At 35.8% G+C, this 13,331-nt stretch overlaps 1 protein-coding gene across 1 annotated transcript in view; it reads left to right on the plus strand.

The window, feature by feature from the left end:
• Positions 1 to 13,331, plus strand: part of LOC125666057 (integrin alpha-1-like) — a 42,888-nt gene that overhangs the window by 14,189 nt on the left and 15,368 nt on the right. Inside the window, exons 9-12 of the mRNA XM_056150952.1 lie at positions 6,542 to 6,703; positions 8,199 to 8,307; positions 8,651 to 8,845; positions 10,634 to 10,840. Of these exons, the coding sequence (XP_056006927.1) occupies positions 6,542 to 6,703; positions 8,199 to 8,307; positions 8,651 to 8,845; positions 10,634 to 10,840 (673 nt within the window). The remainder of the gene's footprint in view (positions 1 to 6,541; positions 6,704 to 8,198; positions 8,308 to 8,650; positions 8,846 to 10,633; positions 10,841 to 13,331) is intronic.

Below are 13,331 nucleotides of genomic sequence, written 5' to 3' on the forward strand. Positions count from 1 at the left end.
TGCAGTAGGCTATATCAATAAATTCCATTCGTCGTTTTCTTGTTGAACAGTTTTAATGTAAAGGAATAATATCTAATAAAACAAATTCGTCATTGATGTAAAAAAATATCTACCTGTACCACACTGGTATCAAACGAAGTTAAATAATAACAGGTTTCTTCACAAAAAGCTGATCGGCGAGAGATGCTATTGTCGCATATGACGTCACGGTATCACGTGACCCGCTATCTCATTAGTAGAGATTTCGAAATCAGGAAGTCGATTTGAGTCGATTGAAATGTTAAATTAAACCTGAAATCTTGCTTTAAAATCTGGGAGATCATTTTTTATATGTATTGTGATAAAAGTTACTTCAATTTCTAAATAATTCACGAACGTGGGACATGTCCATTGCACATTTCCCCCATTGCTATATAACTATAATAATTAATACAAGAAAACTTATTGACACAAGTGTCGAACTACTTGGTAACTATCAAAACTATGTAAAGTGAAAAACTGAAAATAACGAACAATGATCAATTTAAAAATACGAAATTAAGAGTGTGGCAAACACGGACCCCTGGAAATATCAGAGGTGGGATCAGGTGCCTGGAAATATCAGAGGTGGGATCAGGTGCCTGGGAGTATCAGAGGTGGGATCAGGTGCCTGGGAGTATCAGAGGTGGGATCAGGTGCCTGGAAATATCAGAGGTGGGATCAGGTGCCTGGGAGTATCAGAGGTGGGATCAGGTGCCTGGGAGTAAGCATGCCCTGTTAACCATCAAAACTACATGTATGGAAAGCAAACCATATAGATTATACCTTCATGCTTTTATATCGAAGCTTGTCTTCCCCCTTCAATACATAGTTCATTCTGGCAGGCTACGGGTATTGTTCACATTTCAAATATTTATCCCATTGCATTAGATAAAATCCCATTGAATTAATTTTCACCTTGAAAGAAAAAAAAATTAATATGTTGAATGTAGTTAACTATAAAAAGAATAGTCATATCTATTTTTAATGAGTAATGTTTATTGAAAATTAACGTATGAATAGAAAAAGAAATGAATCGGGTATAGCGCACAACAAAGAGAAACTAAATACTACAAACTCAGATTACTTGATATAAAACCAGAAAATTGAGTTCGCTTGTAGTACGAAAATAAATAGTACGAGTTAATGGATTCCGTGTACCGAAAATTGGTGGCAGGGGACAGTTTCTTTGATTCTGAAACATGTGGATAGGGGGTGTACATCAAAGTCAGATTATGACAGACTAATGCAAAATCATATTTCCCTTTTATGTCAATACTTGTATTTCATATTGGTGTAGTTAATAAATTATGACCCTAAATTACATGTAATCTATAAATACTGGTGCTGGTGCACAAAACATGCTCTGAGCAGGTTTCCCTTTTTTTTGCTTTGATTTTCTCTCATTTGGGCTAATCTGCACCACCCCCACACCATTACAGTACCAAACATGGGGATTTAGACACTGCGCACAATCAAGAACCCTATTTGCCCTTCTCAAAAATCTATCTTTCATATGGGGCCATCCACCTTCCCTCACAGCTACAAACCTTTTGCTGGACCCTGCATGTTCTCACCGGAATTTCTTCAGCAACTGACCACGTACTTGCACCCATCTATATGCTAGGAATCATGGTGACACCTACATGTTGTATATCAACATTTTTATTTAGCACTCGGCTACATTTGACATGCATCCTAAAATTATTGTATACATTTTTACACATGTAATATCACTTCAAATATGGGGTATTTCCATTTTTTGAAAAAGTTGACCGGGCCTATAGTGCGAAACTGTCCCCCGGCCTATAGTGCGAAACTGTCCCCGGGCCTATAGTGCGAAACTGTCCCCGGGCCTATAGTGCGAAACTGTCCCCGGGCCTTTAGTGCGAAACTGTTCCCGGGCCTATAGTGCGAAACTGTCCCCGGGCCTATAGTGCGAAACTGTCTCCTGCTACCAATTAGTATTGTTATTTATCAAAATCTTGATTAGATATAAGTACATGTAACTACTGCAATTTGATAAAATAATCAAATAACAGCGAGGACTTTGGGTGTATATAAACGAGTTTATATTGTAGGCCAACAGTAGAACATGGAGTTTTTATAAAACTATAACATATATAATCGCCTGTCTAGCTCCTGGCGGCCGATGATAAATAAATATTTTGTTTCCAACAATAACGACATAAATATGCAATATTCTACGAAACATATACAGACTTAACAAGCACATCACACAACAAAGAATTTTCCCATTCGTCCTGAGGGATTGATTATCTAAGACGTGGTATGTTAAGGGGTTCGGCTAGATAATGCAAAGATCATTTTGATAAGAGCCTAATTGCGTCTGTCCAGTTAACGATTCCATTTGTCCTGTGGGATTAATGATGTAAGCCACGTGGAATTTCCAGGAGTTCAGCTGGACATGCAAAGATCATTTTGATAAGAAATGATTACAATGTGTGCATATCTGAAATTGCGTCCGTCCGGTTAAAGATTAATCAATGAGTAACTGATTTATCACCACTTTAGTTAAAGGTGCTTTAAATTGTTAAGTAATTCATACATGTACGGAGTGAAAGAAATCATCTAAACACATGAAAAAAGATGAGGAACAATGATCAATCCCATAATTCCCACAAGAATACAAAAGTAAGTAGGATAAACACATGTAATAAAAAGGAAAATATGTTTTAAAATATAATATCTTTAGTAATTTGCACAATTCAAGGGGCATATTGACGAATCAATTATTACACCAAGGTTGAAATGAGTTCGTTCCATGGATGCATCTCGGCCCGTCCGCGAAGCAAGGCTCTAAATGTATCACGTATGTAAAAGAAAAAAGTCAAAATCAGCGAAAGAAAAAGAGATAATCTCTATATACGTTCACTGAAATTTTCGTGATCCATATGGGCGCCGCTATTTATTTTTTCATTACCTGCTGCAACAGTTATTCGTGTTTTATTTTGAATGCCAATAATAGAAGACTCTAACGTACAATTCGTAATATAAACACTCAGTTTGTTCAAAGTGAATAGTATAATTATCATTGTAACAGGTTTTAGCACATAAATACATATAAAACCGTAATACGACTAAATAGATGAATGAGTTTCTTTGAATAAGAATATACGATAAAATTACGGTTACTTTTTTACCATTTTGAATTCATTGGTTAATTTTGTTTAGTTTTAACGGCCTTTTTCATTGCATACGGAATGTGGCATAATACCGTTATCTGCACCGCGATAAAATGTAAGATTTATTTTTCCTTTAGTAAGAGTTATTTGCTCTTTAAATTTGGTTTATTCCGTTAAATTACTATAGGAATATACAAATTTCAAAGATTTGCATATGGCACAATTAAAAGAAGTATAAATTAAAACAACCCTCTGGGTGGTGGTGGGGGATGGCGGTGCAGATAACAGTATTATTGTTGTTTATAATTGTTTGCTTTTAAAAAGAGAAAAAAATCGAGGCTAAATATGACGTCGCGATGCACAGTTTACGTCGCCTTGCGTTTTATTTCCCGCGTTCAATGAATAGGCGGTAAAACTGGTGTCCCCATATAAACCCCTTTAATACTAGATGTTACTGGGTGTTTAGCGCAAGGAAAATTTCATTCAATATATATATTTTTAAATGAATCGTAATCTACCGTACTTAACGGAATTATGATTACCACTTGGGACACTCCAATGGCCATAACATTCTTCGCTCGGTCCAACGGTCACATCGTATACATATGATAAATAAACATTTTGATGGTGTATAGTGTGCACCTGCGATGAAAGTTCAAGTGAGCTATATTCCGATCAACTCTGTCAGTCCGTCTGTCTGTAAACCTTATACATTTTCATCTCCTCCTCCTCCAGAACTACTGTACTAAAGTAATGCAATTTTAGCACTAATTATCCTTAGGGTAAAAGGGTTTCCTGTTTTGGTTTCAGTTTCAGCATCCATGCCCACTTGCAAGGGGAGGTTAATTAGTAGTTAAAACAGGGTAGAGTCATTCATAAATCTTCGAAAGAACCACTGGACCAGAAAAGACAAAACTAAATGAAAGCTTCCTTAATGAGTGTACAATCAAAATTCCTCAGATCGTCGCATCCGTGGTTAGGAGGGGATCACAGTAGGGGATCAAAGTTTTGAACTGGAATATATCGGAGAATAATATTTTAAAAGCTTTCTTCTTAAGAAGAACAGAACCATGGTTATTCATATTGATTTACAAATAACAATAGCTAGGGCAGATGTAGGTTTGTTCAAATCATGGTCCCCGGGGATAGGGTGAGGCTACAATAGGGGGTTTAAGTTAAGAATTAGCATGTACATGTATAGGGAAAATCTTTCTAAAACAACAGGGCCATGATTAATTATTACTTATATCCAAACATTCCTAAGTAATGTAGATTTAAGTTTGTTCGAATCATGACTATGGGGGTGGGGTGGGGTGGGGTGGGGTGGGGTGGGGATGGGATTTCAGATGGTGCCACGATGGGGAACACACTTTTATATATAGGAATACATATGGAATAAACTTTGACAATATAATTTTCTAAAGCAACAGTACCTTGATTATAGCCATGTAAAGATTCAAGCATCCTTTGGTAGTGCAGAATCCTGTTTAATCAAATCGCGGTTCGGGATTGTAGGATTTTCACATGACAAGATATGAGATTATTTTTTTTAAAAACATGCAGGTTCTTGAATAGTTAGATCAATATGCAAGCATTCTTAAGTACATTATATACTGTGTTGATTTAAGTTTCTTCAAATCAATACCAAAAAAGGAGGCTGAGGGGGGGGGGGGGGGGGGGGGGGGGGGGCTCAAAAATGAGGATCCAAGTTTGACATTGGAATATATATACTTGTTAATTATTCTTATAAAACACCATGAGCCATCATTTATCTTATTTAAACATTCCAACGTAGTGCAGATTCGTATTTGGCTAAGGTTGGACTTAGATAGGGGTTCAATTTTACATTAGAATATACATGTATAGGGAAATTGATTAAAAGGTTTATTTTTATGGAACGGCAAGGTCATTTAGTGACATTGATATTGAAACATCCCCATGTTGTGTAGATTCAAATACGGTTAAATCGTAACCTCCATGGGGATAGGTTGGGTTCATACTACGGGGTCAGGGGATTGAAGAGAGTTATAATCTTGTGAAAATCTTTTGAAGAACAACAGGGTCATGACGATTCAGATGGCCTATGGGCCTCGTTTTTATGCCCCCCTTCAAAGAAGAGGGGCATATTGGTTTGCACCTGTCGGTCGGTCGGTTGGTCGGTCGATCGGTCGGTAGACCACATGTTGTCCGCTCAATATCTTGAGAACCATTCACTTGATGATAATGATATTTCATATGTGGGTTGGGTATGAGTAGAAGAGGACCCCTATTGTTCTTCAGGTCAAAGGTCAAGGGTCAATCTACTCTGGATATAGGAATATAATGTCCGCTCAATAGCTTGAGAACCTTTTGCTTGAAAAACATCAAACTTGGCACACAGGTACATCTTAAGGAGTAGATGACCCCTATTCATTTTGAGGTCAAATGGTCAAAGGTCAAGGGTCAAATTGGGCATAGCAATATACTGATCATTCAATGTCTAGAGAACCCTTTGCTTGACAGACATCAAACTTAGTATACCAGTACATCTTCAAAAGAAAATGACCCCCTATTGATTTTGAGGTCACATGGTCAAAGGTCAAGGGTCAAATTAGACATAGGAATATACTGTCCGTTCAATATCTTGAGAACCCTTTGCTTGACAGACATCAAACTTGATACACTGGTACGTCTTCAGGAGAAGATGACCCCTATTGATTTTGAGGTCAAAAGTCAATTGTTGAACTGGACATAGTAATATATTGTCTCCTATATTTTAAAAATTATTTGCTTGATTGACACCAAACTTGATACACTGGTACAGCATAAGGAGTAGATGACCCCTATTGATTTTTAGGTCACATGGTCAATTCACTCTTGACACAGGAAGATATTGTCTGCTCAATATTTTGAATTGATGATACTACTATCAATTAAATGATGTGTGTGTATAACCCTTTTCAATTTTGCACCATGGGGGGGGGGGGGCATATATGTTATACAAACATCTCTTGTTTTGTTTGTTTGTTTTTTTTGTTTGGTTTCTGTGGTGTCTTTTCCATTTTTGTGAATTTCATGCTTGATTGAATTCCCAACGTTGTAATGCAGTGAAACGAAAAGCAAAATGTCTAATCATGTTAACAAATTTGATCTGATAGTGACTTCAGAAAAAGAAGAAGAAAAAAAGAAAACCAAAAAAAATATGAATGATTTGACTACTACACGCGATGATGATATATCTAGGAAGTTTACTCGGTTACATGTGTATTTGAAGTTAATCAATGGCAAATCTAATCAAACGTAACTAGGTTCAATTCAAAATCATCAAATAAAGTGAATTCTGGCCAGTGTAGGTACACATTGTAGAAAAGATATGATTCAAATGTTTTTTCTGTCAGCTTGGCGGTGGTTTCGGGCATGCAGTGTGTGTGGCGGACGTGAATGGAGACAGTATTGACGACGTCCTGATTGGTGCTCCTTTAGAATATGTCAACCAATCAAGTGGAAGCATTATCGTGGATAGTGGTTCTGTTTACATATATCTCGGAACAGGATCTTCTGTAAGTGAAGGAAACTTTGAAGATTTACTACGATTTTGAAGCATTGATTTTGGATGAAGACGTAAACTTTGTGACGTATTTAAGGAGACGTTGATAGATTTAAGACCATTGGTCATGTTTATTCCCTCATGTTGTAGTTCACCTGATCTGCAAGCTTAAGTTAAGTGAGCTTTTCTGTTGAAAATTTACTTTCGTCTGTTTGTCTGTTATCTTACATAAAAAAAATGAAGTTCAAGCTTTGTTCAAGGCGCGATGAACTGCAATGGCACAGTTTGTCAAATTGATATGCAAACAACATCATGTAATGCAGATTAAAGTTAACTCACTCTTTGCCTCCTTATGTCAGGACTGGGTTATAGTAGAGGTTCAAATGATCTAGGAAAATTATTTTTACAAATCTTCAAGAACGGCAATGATATAGTGCGTCAATGTACTATTAAGAATCCCTACGTGGTATCAATACAATTTTATTTATAACCCCTGGGGTATAGGCGGAAACATGTGAGGTGTTAAGTATTTTATGGGAATATAAAAGAAATTCTGTTTTAAAAAAAAATCCCCAATAATCAGAAGGGTACAATATATCAAATTAATCTAAATACAGTATCATATTGTGTAAATTTAAATTTGATTATATTATGAACATTAAGGTTTCGACTGGGCTACAACAGTTGTTTTAGAAGTTTACATGGATAGGTATATGAACAAAAATCTTATGATATTCGTCACGGGAAATATCAGGTTTTCATCTGCCAATATTGATGTGTTTACACTGCACATCCAGGTGTAGTGTAGCTGCATATTGGCATACACCGTGACCCCTAAGTTCAACATGGGTTCACAATAGGGGATCAAGGGTTCACATTGGAATGTATGCAAAAATTATTTGAACATCTTTCCAACAGTGGTAAAATGTTTCAGACTGATATATACGAATCCTTAATGGGTTTCTTTTTTACACCATGTTGTGTATGACAAATTTGGGGCCTTGATTGCGATTCGATCTTTTACATGAAAGGTGAAGATAACGAACAGTGATCAATCTCATAACACCTATAAGCAATACAAAATAAATAGTTGGGCAAACACGGACCCCTGGACACACCAGAGGTGGGATCAGGTGCCTAGGAGGAGTAAGCATCCCCTGTCGATCGTTCACACCCGCCATGAGCCGTATTACCTGATCAGGTAAACAGAGTTATCCGTAGTCAAAATCAGCGTGCCAAGAACGGCATAACAATCGGTATGAAACACGTCAGACAGCATTTGACCCAAACATAGACATGAGCCATACATCTGCCAAGATAAGCTATATGGCCTGTGTTATTACTGTCGTTATACATAAATGTATGTAATTATCAATGCAGGTATTTTAAGAATATGTGTTTGATTATACAGCATTATTAACTTATTACATGAGCATATTAATAATTCGTAAAATCATAAATGATTTTATAATGCATAAAATAATTGTCTTGCATTTGTACTCTATAAGGACATCATAAAGGACACGCCTTTTGCGATTAGAGGGATGATGAAACCATGGGCACGATTCGGAACTGCTATTGTTAATCTCGGAGACATTACAAACGATGGAATATCAGGTTTGTAATTTGTACAAATGAACGATCAACGGAAATAATGAATATGTACCAATTTTCAGTTTTATCTCACTTAATGGAATTTTCACAGCTGACTACAGTGAAATCATTTACATTCACCGGGTTTAATTTTCGTGGATTGTCCAAAAATAACAGTTTCGTCGGGATGTAATTTCGTGGATATGATTGATGTATATTGAAACATTATATAATTTGTCTTTTTCGTTGAAGTTAGGAATTCATTAGATGAGGGACCCGCAGAATCCACGAATATTGACACCCCCACCCACCCACTCATAAAATCTAATAATTCTTATTATTCATATCGAGTATATTCACCATTTAGATATTGCAATCGGAGCACCTTTTGAAGACGGCCACAGAGGCGCTGTATATATATATAATGGCTTTAATGATAATTTCCCAAAATCGTGGCCATATTCGCAGAGAATTACGTCAGCAGATTTTAACCTAGAAATCATAACCTTTGGATATTCACTGTCAAAGTCGCGGGTGGATGTTGACGACAACCTTTATGGAGGTAATTTTCAAAAACTCTTTTGCAATATGTATGAACAGGTGAAGATAACGAACAGTGATCAATCTCATAGGTACCAAAAGGAATATAAAATAGAGTTGGGCAAACACGGACCACTAGATATACATGTACATGTACCAGAGGTGGGATCAGGTGCCTTGGAGAAGTAAGCATTCCCTGTCGACTGATCATCCGGAAAATTAAATAAAAGTAGAATTGAGAAAACATCTGATTCAGTTTAATTGTGTTGTGAGAAAAATTGGTATTAGTTATTATTCTTTAGAAGAAATATTTTGTATTTTTAATGAGGAAGAGTATGGCGCCATCAAGATGGCTCAATTGTAATTTGAGTAATATATCTCTGTTTTTAAATAATAACTTTAGTTATGTTGTACATGTGAGATTCTTTTCTCGTATGGAGTAAAATACGCTTTTAGCGAACACACTTATAACGAATTTATGTTTATTGCGAAGTGATATTTATTTCCCTTCTGAAGAAGGATAAAAAAAACCGAAATTTGGTTAAAAGGTGTTTCGCTGGCCCTGGAGGTTCTCTATAAACGTGTATTACTACATTTTACATGTCTAACATTATTTCCGGTTGCAGATTTGGCAGTATCTGGTTTCTACATTTTACATGTCTAACATTATTTCCGCAGTCTTCACGAAAACATTTAAAACTTGCTGGCCCGTCGGACCAGTGAACTGTCTGAATTTACTGTCCCACTGTGAAATTCACTGGCCCCCTAAATTTTCATATGTTTATCACATACATTATGGAATGCATTGTAAAATTGTACAATTAATTTACTGAAACTATGGTTATTACTCGTATTTATATCCACCTAAGACATCCTTTCTGTCGATTCCAGAAAAACAACACCGTACACGGTATTTTCTCTCTCTTCACCTGCAAACAACAAGACTACAACTTCATGTATTTTTCACAAACATGAAAACAGCCCGAGTGCACCAGGAAGTAGCCTTCTCTACCAACATCAAAGTAGCCTACTCTACTAACATCAAATGTAAATGATTAATTCTATAAACTATAGAAATTGCATAAAATCAGAGATAACTGCACTTGATGAAGTTCATTTTAATTGGACAATGCAATAAAGCAGCAATTACCGGTGTGCTGTGCGATACAGAGTGTGGCCATTTTTGTTGTTTCAACAAGTTGTTCGTTTAATATTCACGCGATCAACGTACAAGTTATCTTGACAATGACAAGTATAGTTATCGTTCTTTACGAAATAAACAAACCACGATGTCCAAACACTTACTTTACGTGCTATTTTTTTTTCCATTTATTTTTATTTTGATAGTAAATTTAAGCAAATAAGACGTTTAGAATATCTAAATCCAACATTATATTTAATGTGACTTACAAAAAGTCTACAAGCCCATCGGATTTCCTGATCTTTAATTTTTACTGACCCGATCGTAAAATTCACTGGCCTCGGTCTTCGGACCACTGAGTTTTCGTGAAGACTGATTTCCGGTTGCAGATTTGGCAGTCTCTGGTTTCTACACTTTACATGTCTAACGTTATTTCCGGTTGCAGGTTTGGCAGTCTCTGGTTTCTACATTTTACATGTCTAACGTTATATCCGGTTGCAGATTTGGCAGTCTCTGGTTTCTACATTTTATATGTCTAACGTTATTTCCGGTTGCAGGTTTGGCAGTCTCTGGTTTCTACATTTTACATGTCTAACGTTATTTCCGGTTGCAGATTTGACAGTCTCTGGTTTCTACATTTTACATGTCTAACGTTATTTCTGGTTGCAGATTTGGCAGTCTCTGGTTTCAAATCAGACCAAGTTGCTGTTCTCCGGACACGCCCCGTGGTTCATGTTGCTGTGGATATACTGTCGACACCAGGAATCATTCCCATCAATTCTACTGGGTACGACTGCAATGACGGATCCGACTACCCCTGTGTCACTCTAAACTTGCGATTTCTCGTGACCGGAAGAGGGATCGAGAACGGAGTATGTAAGTAAAATAAAACACACAGCAAATTTTGAAACCTGTGATATATTAAATCAATCATTTTTGCACGTGTGTAGGAAATATAGAATAAAGGTAGTCTTTTCTAAAATAGAATGATGACGAAATATAACCGACACGTGAAATCAGATTTTTGCAACAAATGGCATAATTATGTTATTCGATCCGCGGACTTAACAATATCGTTATCATGGTTATATGTATAAAGATATGTGATTATAGATAGTCGGTACACGGACTAACTAGTTACTAATACTTGTATATTTTTACAGATGTTAATTAATGATGTTTTTTATTCCGTTTTTAAAAGTCACATTTACGGAATAAATACTATTGTAAAGTCTGTGGATCGAATAACATGATTATTCCCAATAAATAACGCACATGAAGCTATGAAAATTACAATTATTATGTACATATATCAATGATATTACAAAAAATTAATTCAGAAGATATAAAACGAACCAAATCATTTTTTAGTAGTTACAAGCGCACTTAAATCAGCCTACCTGTACATACACATAGCTATACAGTTACCGTATTATGATGATGTAATTTTTCGAGGTGACGTAAGTCAGCCTCGTATGTCAGACCCCAGCTTCAATGGCGCCCTGTTTTAATCACTACCATTTGCGAAATCACTTTGATTTTTATATAAGAAATTTGTTGTCACATATGCTAATGCAACGTAAAAGCTGTCACAATTCACTTTGAGATTGATATAGGATCCATATGTTTACCCTCTACGATAAGCGAGTTAAATAAGATTTATGAAATGCAATTTTTATCCCTTCGATATGAAACAAAGTCCACACATCAAAAGGGAATCGCGAATTAGTGTTTAGTTTGTAAACAAGATCAAAATTATTTGTCGTTTGCCAACATTTTATTCCACGATCTTAGAAAAACAGAATTGGACTGTAGGAAACGATTTGCATTGCTTCTGTATTCATTCGCATTTTCACATATAGACGGGGAAAACATGGTCTATTTTTCTCTAGGAATTCTGGGTAAACAGCTGTCTCCTCTTATGTCTGAAAATTATGTTAATTAGCCGATTTATCGGCCTATCAAAAAATAGTTCACATTGATGCTATGTTCCATTTTTATTAAACTGTTATATATAAATTCTGTTTTATGTCAGATTGAAGAAGTCTTCCTTGTATGTGATCTGTTGTATTTATCAAGCAGAAATTGTGTGTAATTAGATTTTAATATTAAACTCTGCACTATTTCTCTGTATCCATACGCGCCACGCTATCCTGTTTATCAACAAGGAGAAAACGTCTTCCTGAGAGAACTGTATATTCTTGCCAACGCATTAACTCAAGATAATTATCTGAAACCCAATGTGTTAATTTCGTACAATTTTACAAAATATTTCTTTTGGACGCATTTTTTGAGATTTTAATACTAAATCTGGGTGTAAACATGTAATCTTCGATCGAAAGGGCCGAGCTCCATTTCCCGCGCTCTTTCATGGTCAAGTCAGATAGCTGTAAACATTGATTAAGAAATATAAATGAACATGTTTTTGTGAATATATTTGTTATTCAAGAAAAGAACTCCATTGGAAGTATATATTGGAAATCAAGTTTACATTTCTTTGTCACGAATATGATTTATCTCAAGAGTTGAATGAATTATCTCAAGAGTTGACACTTGTTTTCAAGGGTGATATTTCAATAGTGAAATTTTCTTTGGACTGGTTTAACTTTGACTCAAGAATTGAATGAGTTATTTCAAGAGTTGACAGTTGTTGTCGTCATCAGATATGAAGGGTAGCAAAAAAAAGAAAAAAATCATGATTTTGATAGTCATCAAAGGGAGAGCCAAAATCTGTCAAAAAAAGAAAAGTCACAATGTAAGAAAAGATCCCATAATTTGAAATGCGTGTCTGCCAACTTTCATCAAGGGTCAGGAACTTTCTCAGAATATAGCAGAGGTAAACAATGTGTAGCAAATTCACTTGTGTGCATTGCATTTAATGCAGTTAACCAAAAATTGTTTGGAGATTGGGATGCGAATGATATCATTTTGTTCTCGAAAAAGGTGATGTTTTAACAAGCATGCAAGACAGGCCTGTCACACATGAACATCTTAACCCAGAGGACTTGCCAAAAATGTTTGCATTCAAAATCAGTTGCTTCATGTGTCCTGCTTTTACCAGTTTATGCAGGGGAAATACATCAATTTTGTTATATGAACTCTTTTAAGCGGAAATACCCAAGAATTAGTGAAATTTTGTCACATTTTTTTTTTTTTTACAAATTCAACAACAACAACAACAACACAGAGTAAAAAACACTGTAACTTATGTGAAACATTCGTTTCATAGTGTTGATTCATGTATGTTCAAGTAATAACCCCAGGGGTAGGGTATGCCAACAATTGGGGATCAATACTTTACAATGAAATATATAGGATTTTTTTAAAAAAATCTCTCAAGAACAGCAAAGGCATCATTAAAATATTG

Source organism: Ostrea edulis, chromosome 10 (assembly GCF_947568905.1).
Source record: "Ostrea edulis chromosome 10, xbOstEdul1.1, whole genome shotgun sequence".
NCBI classification, from domain to species: domain Eukaryota; kingdom Metazoa; phylum Mollusca; class Bivalvia; order Ostreida; family Ostreidae; genus Ostrea; species Ostrea edulis.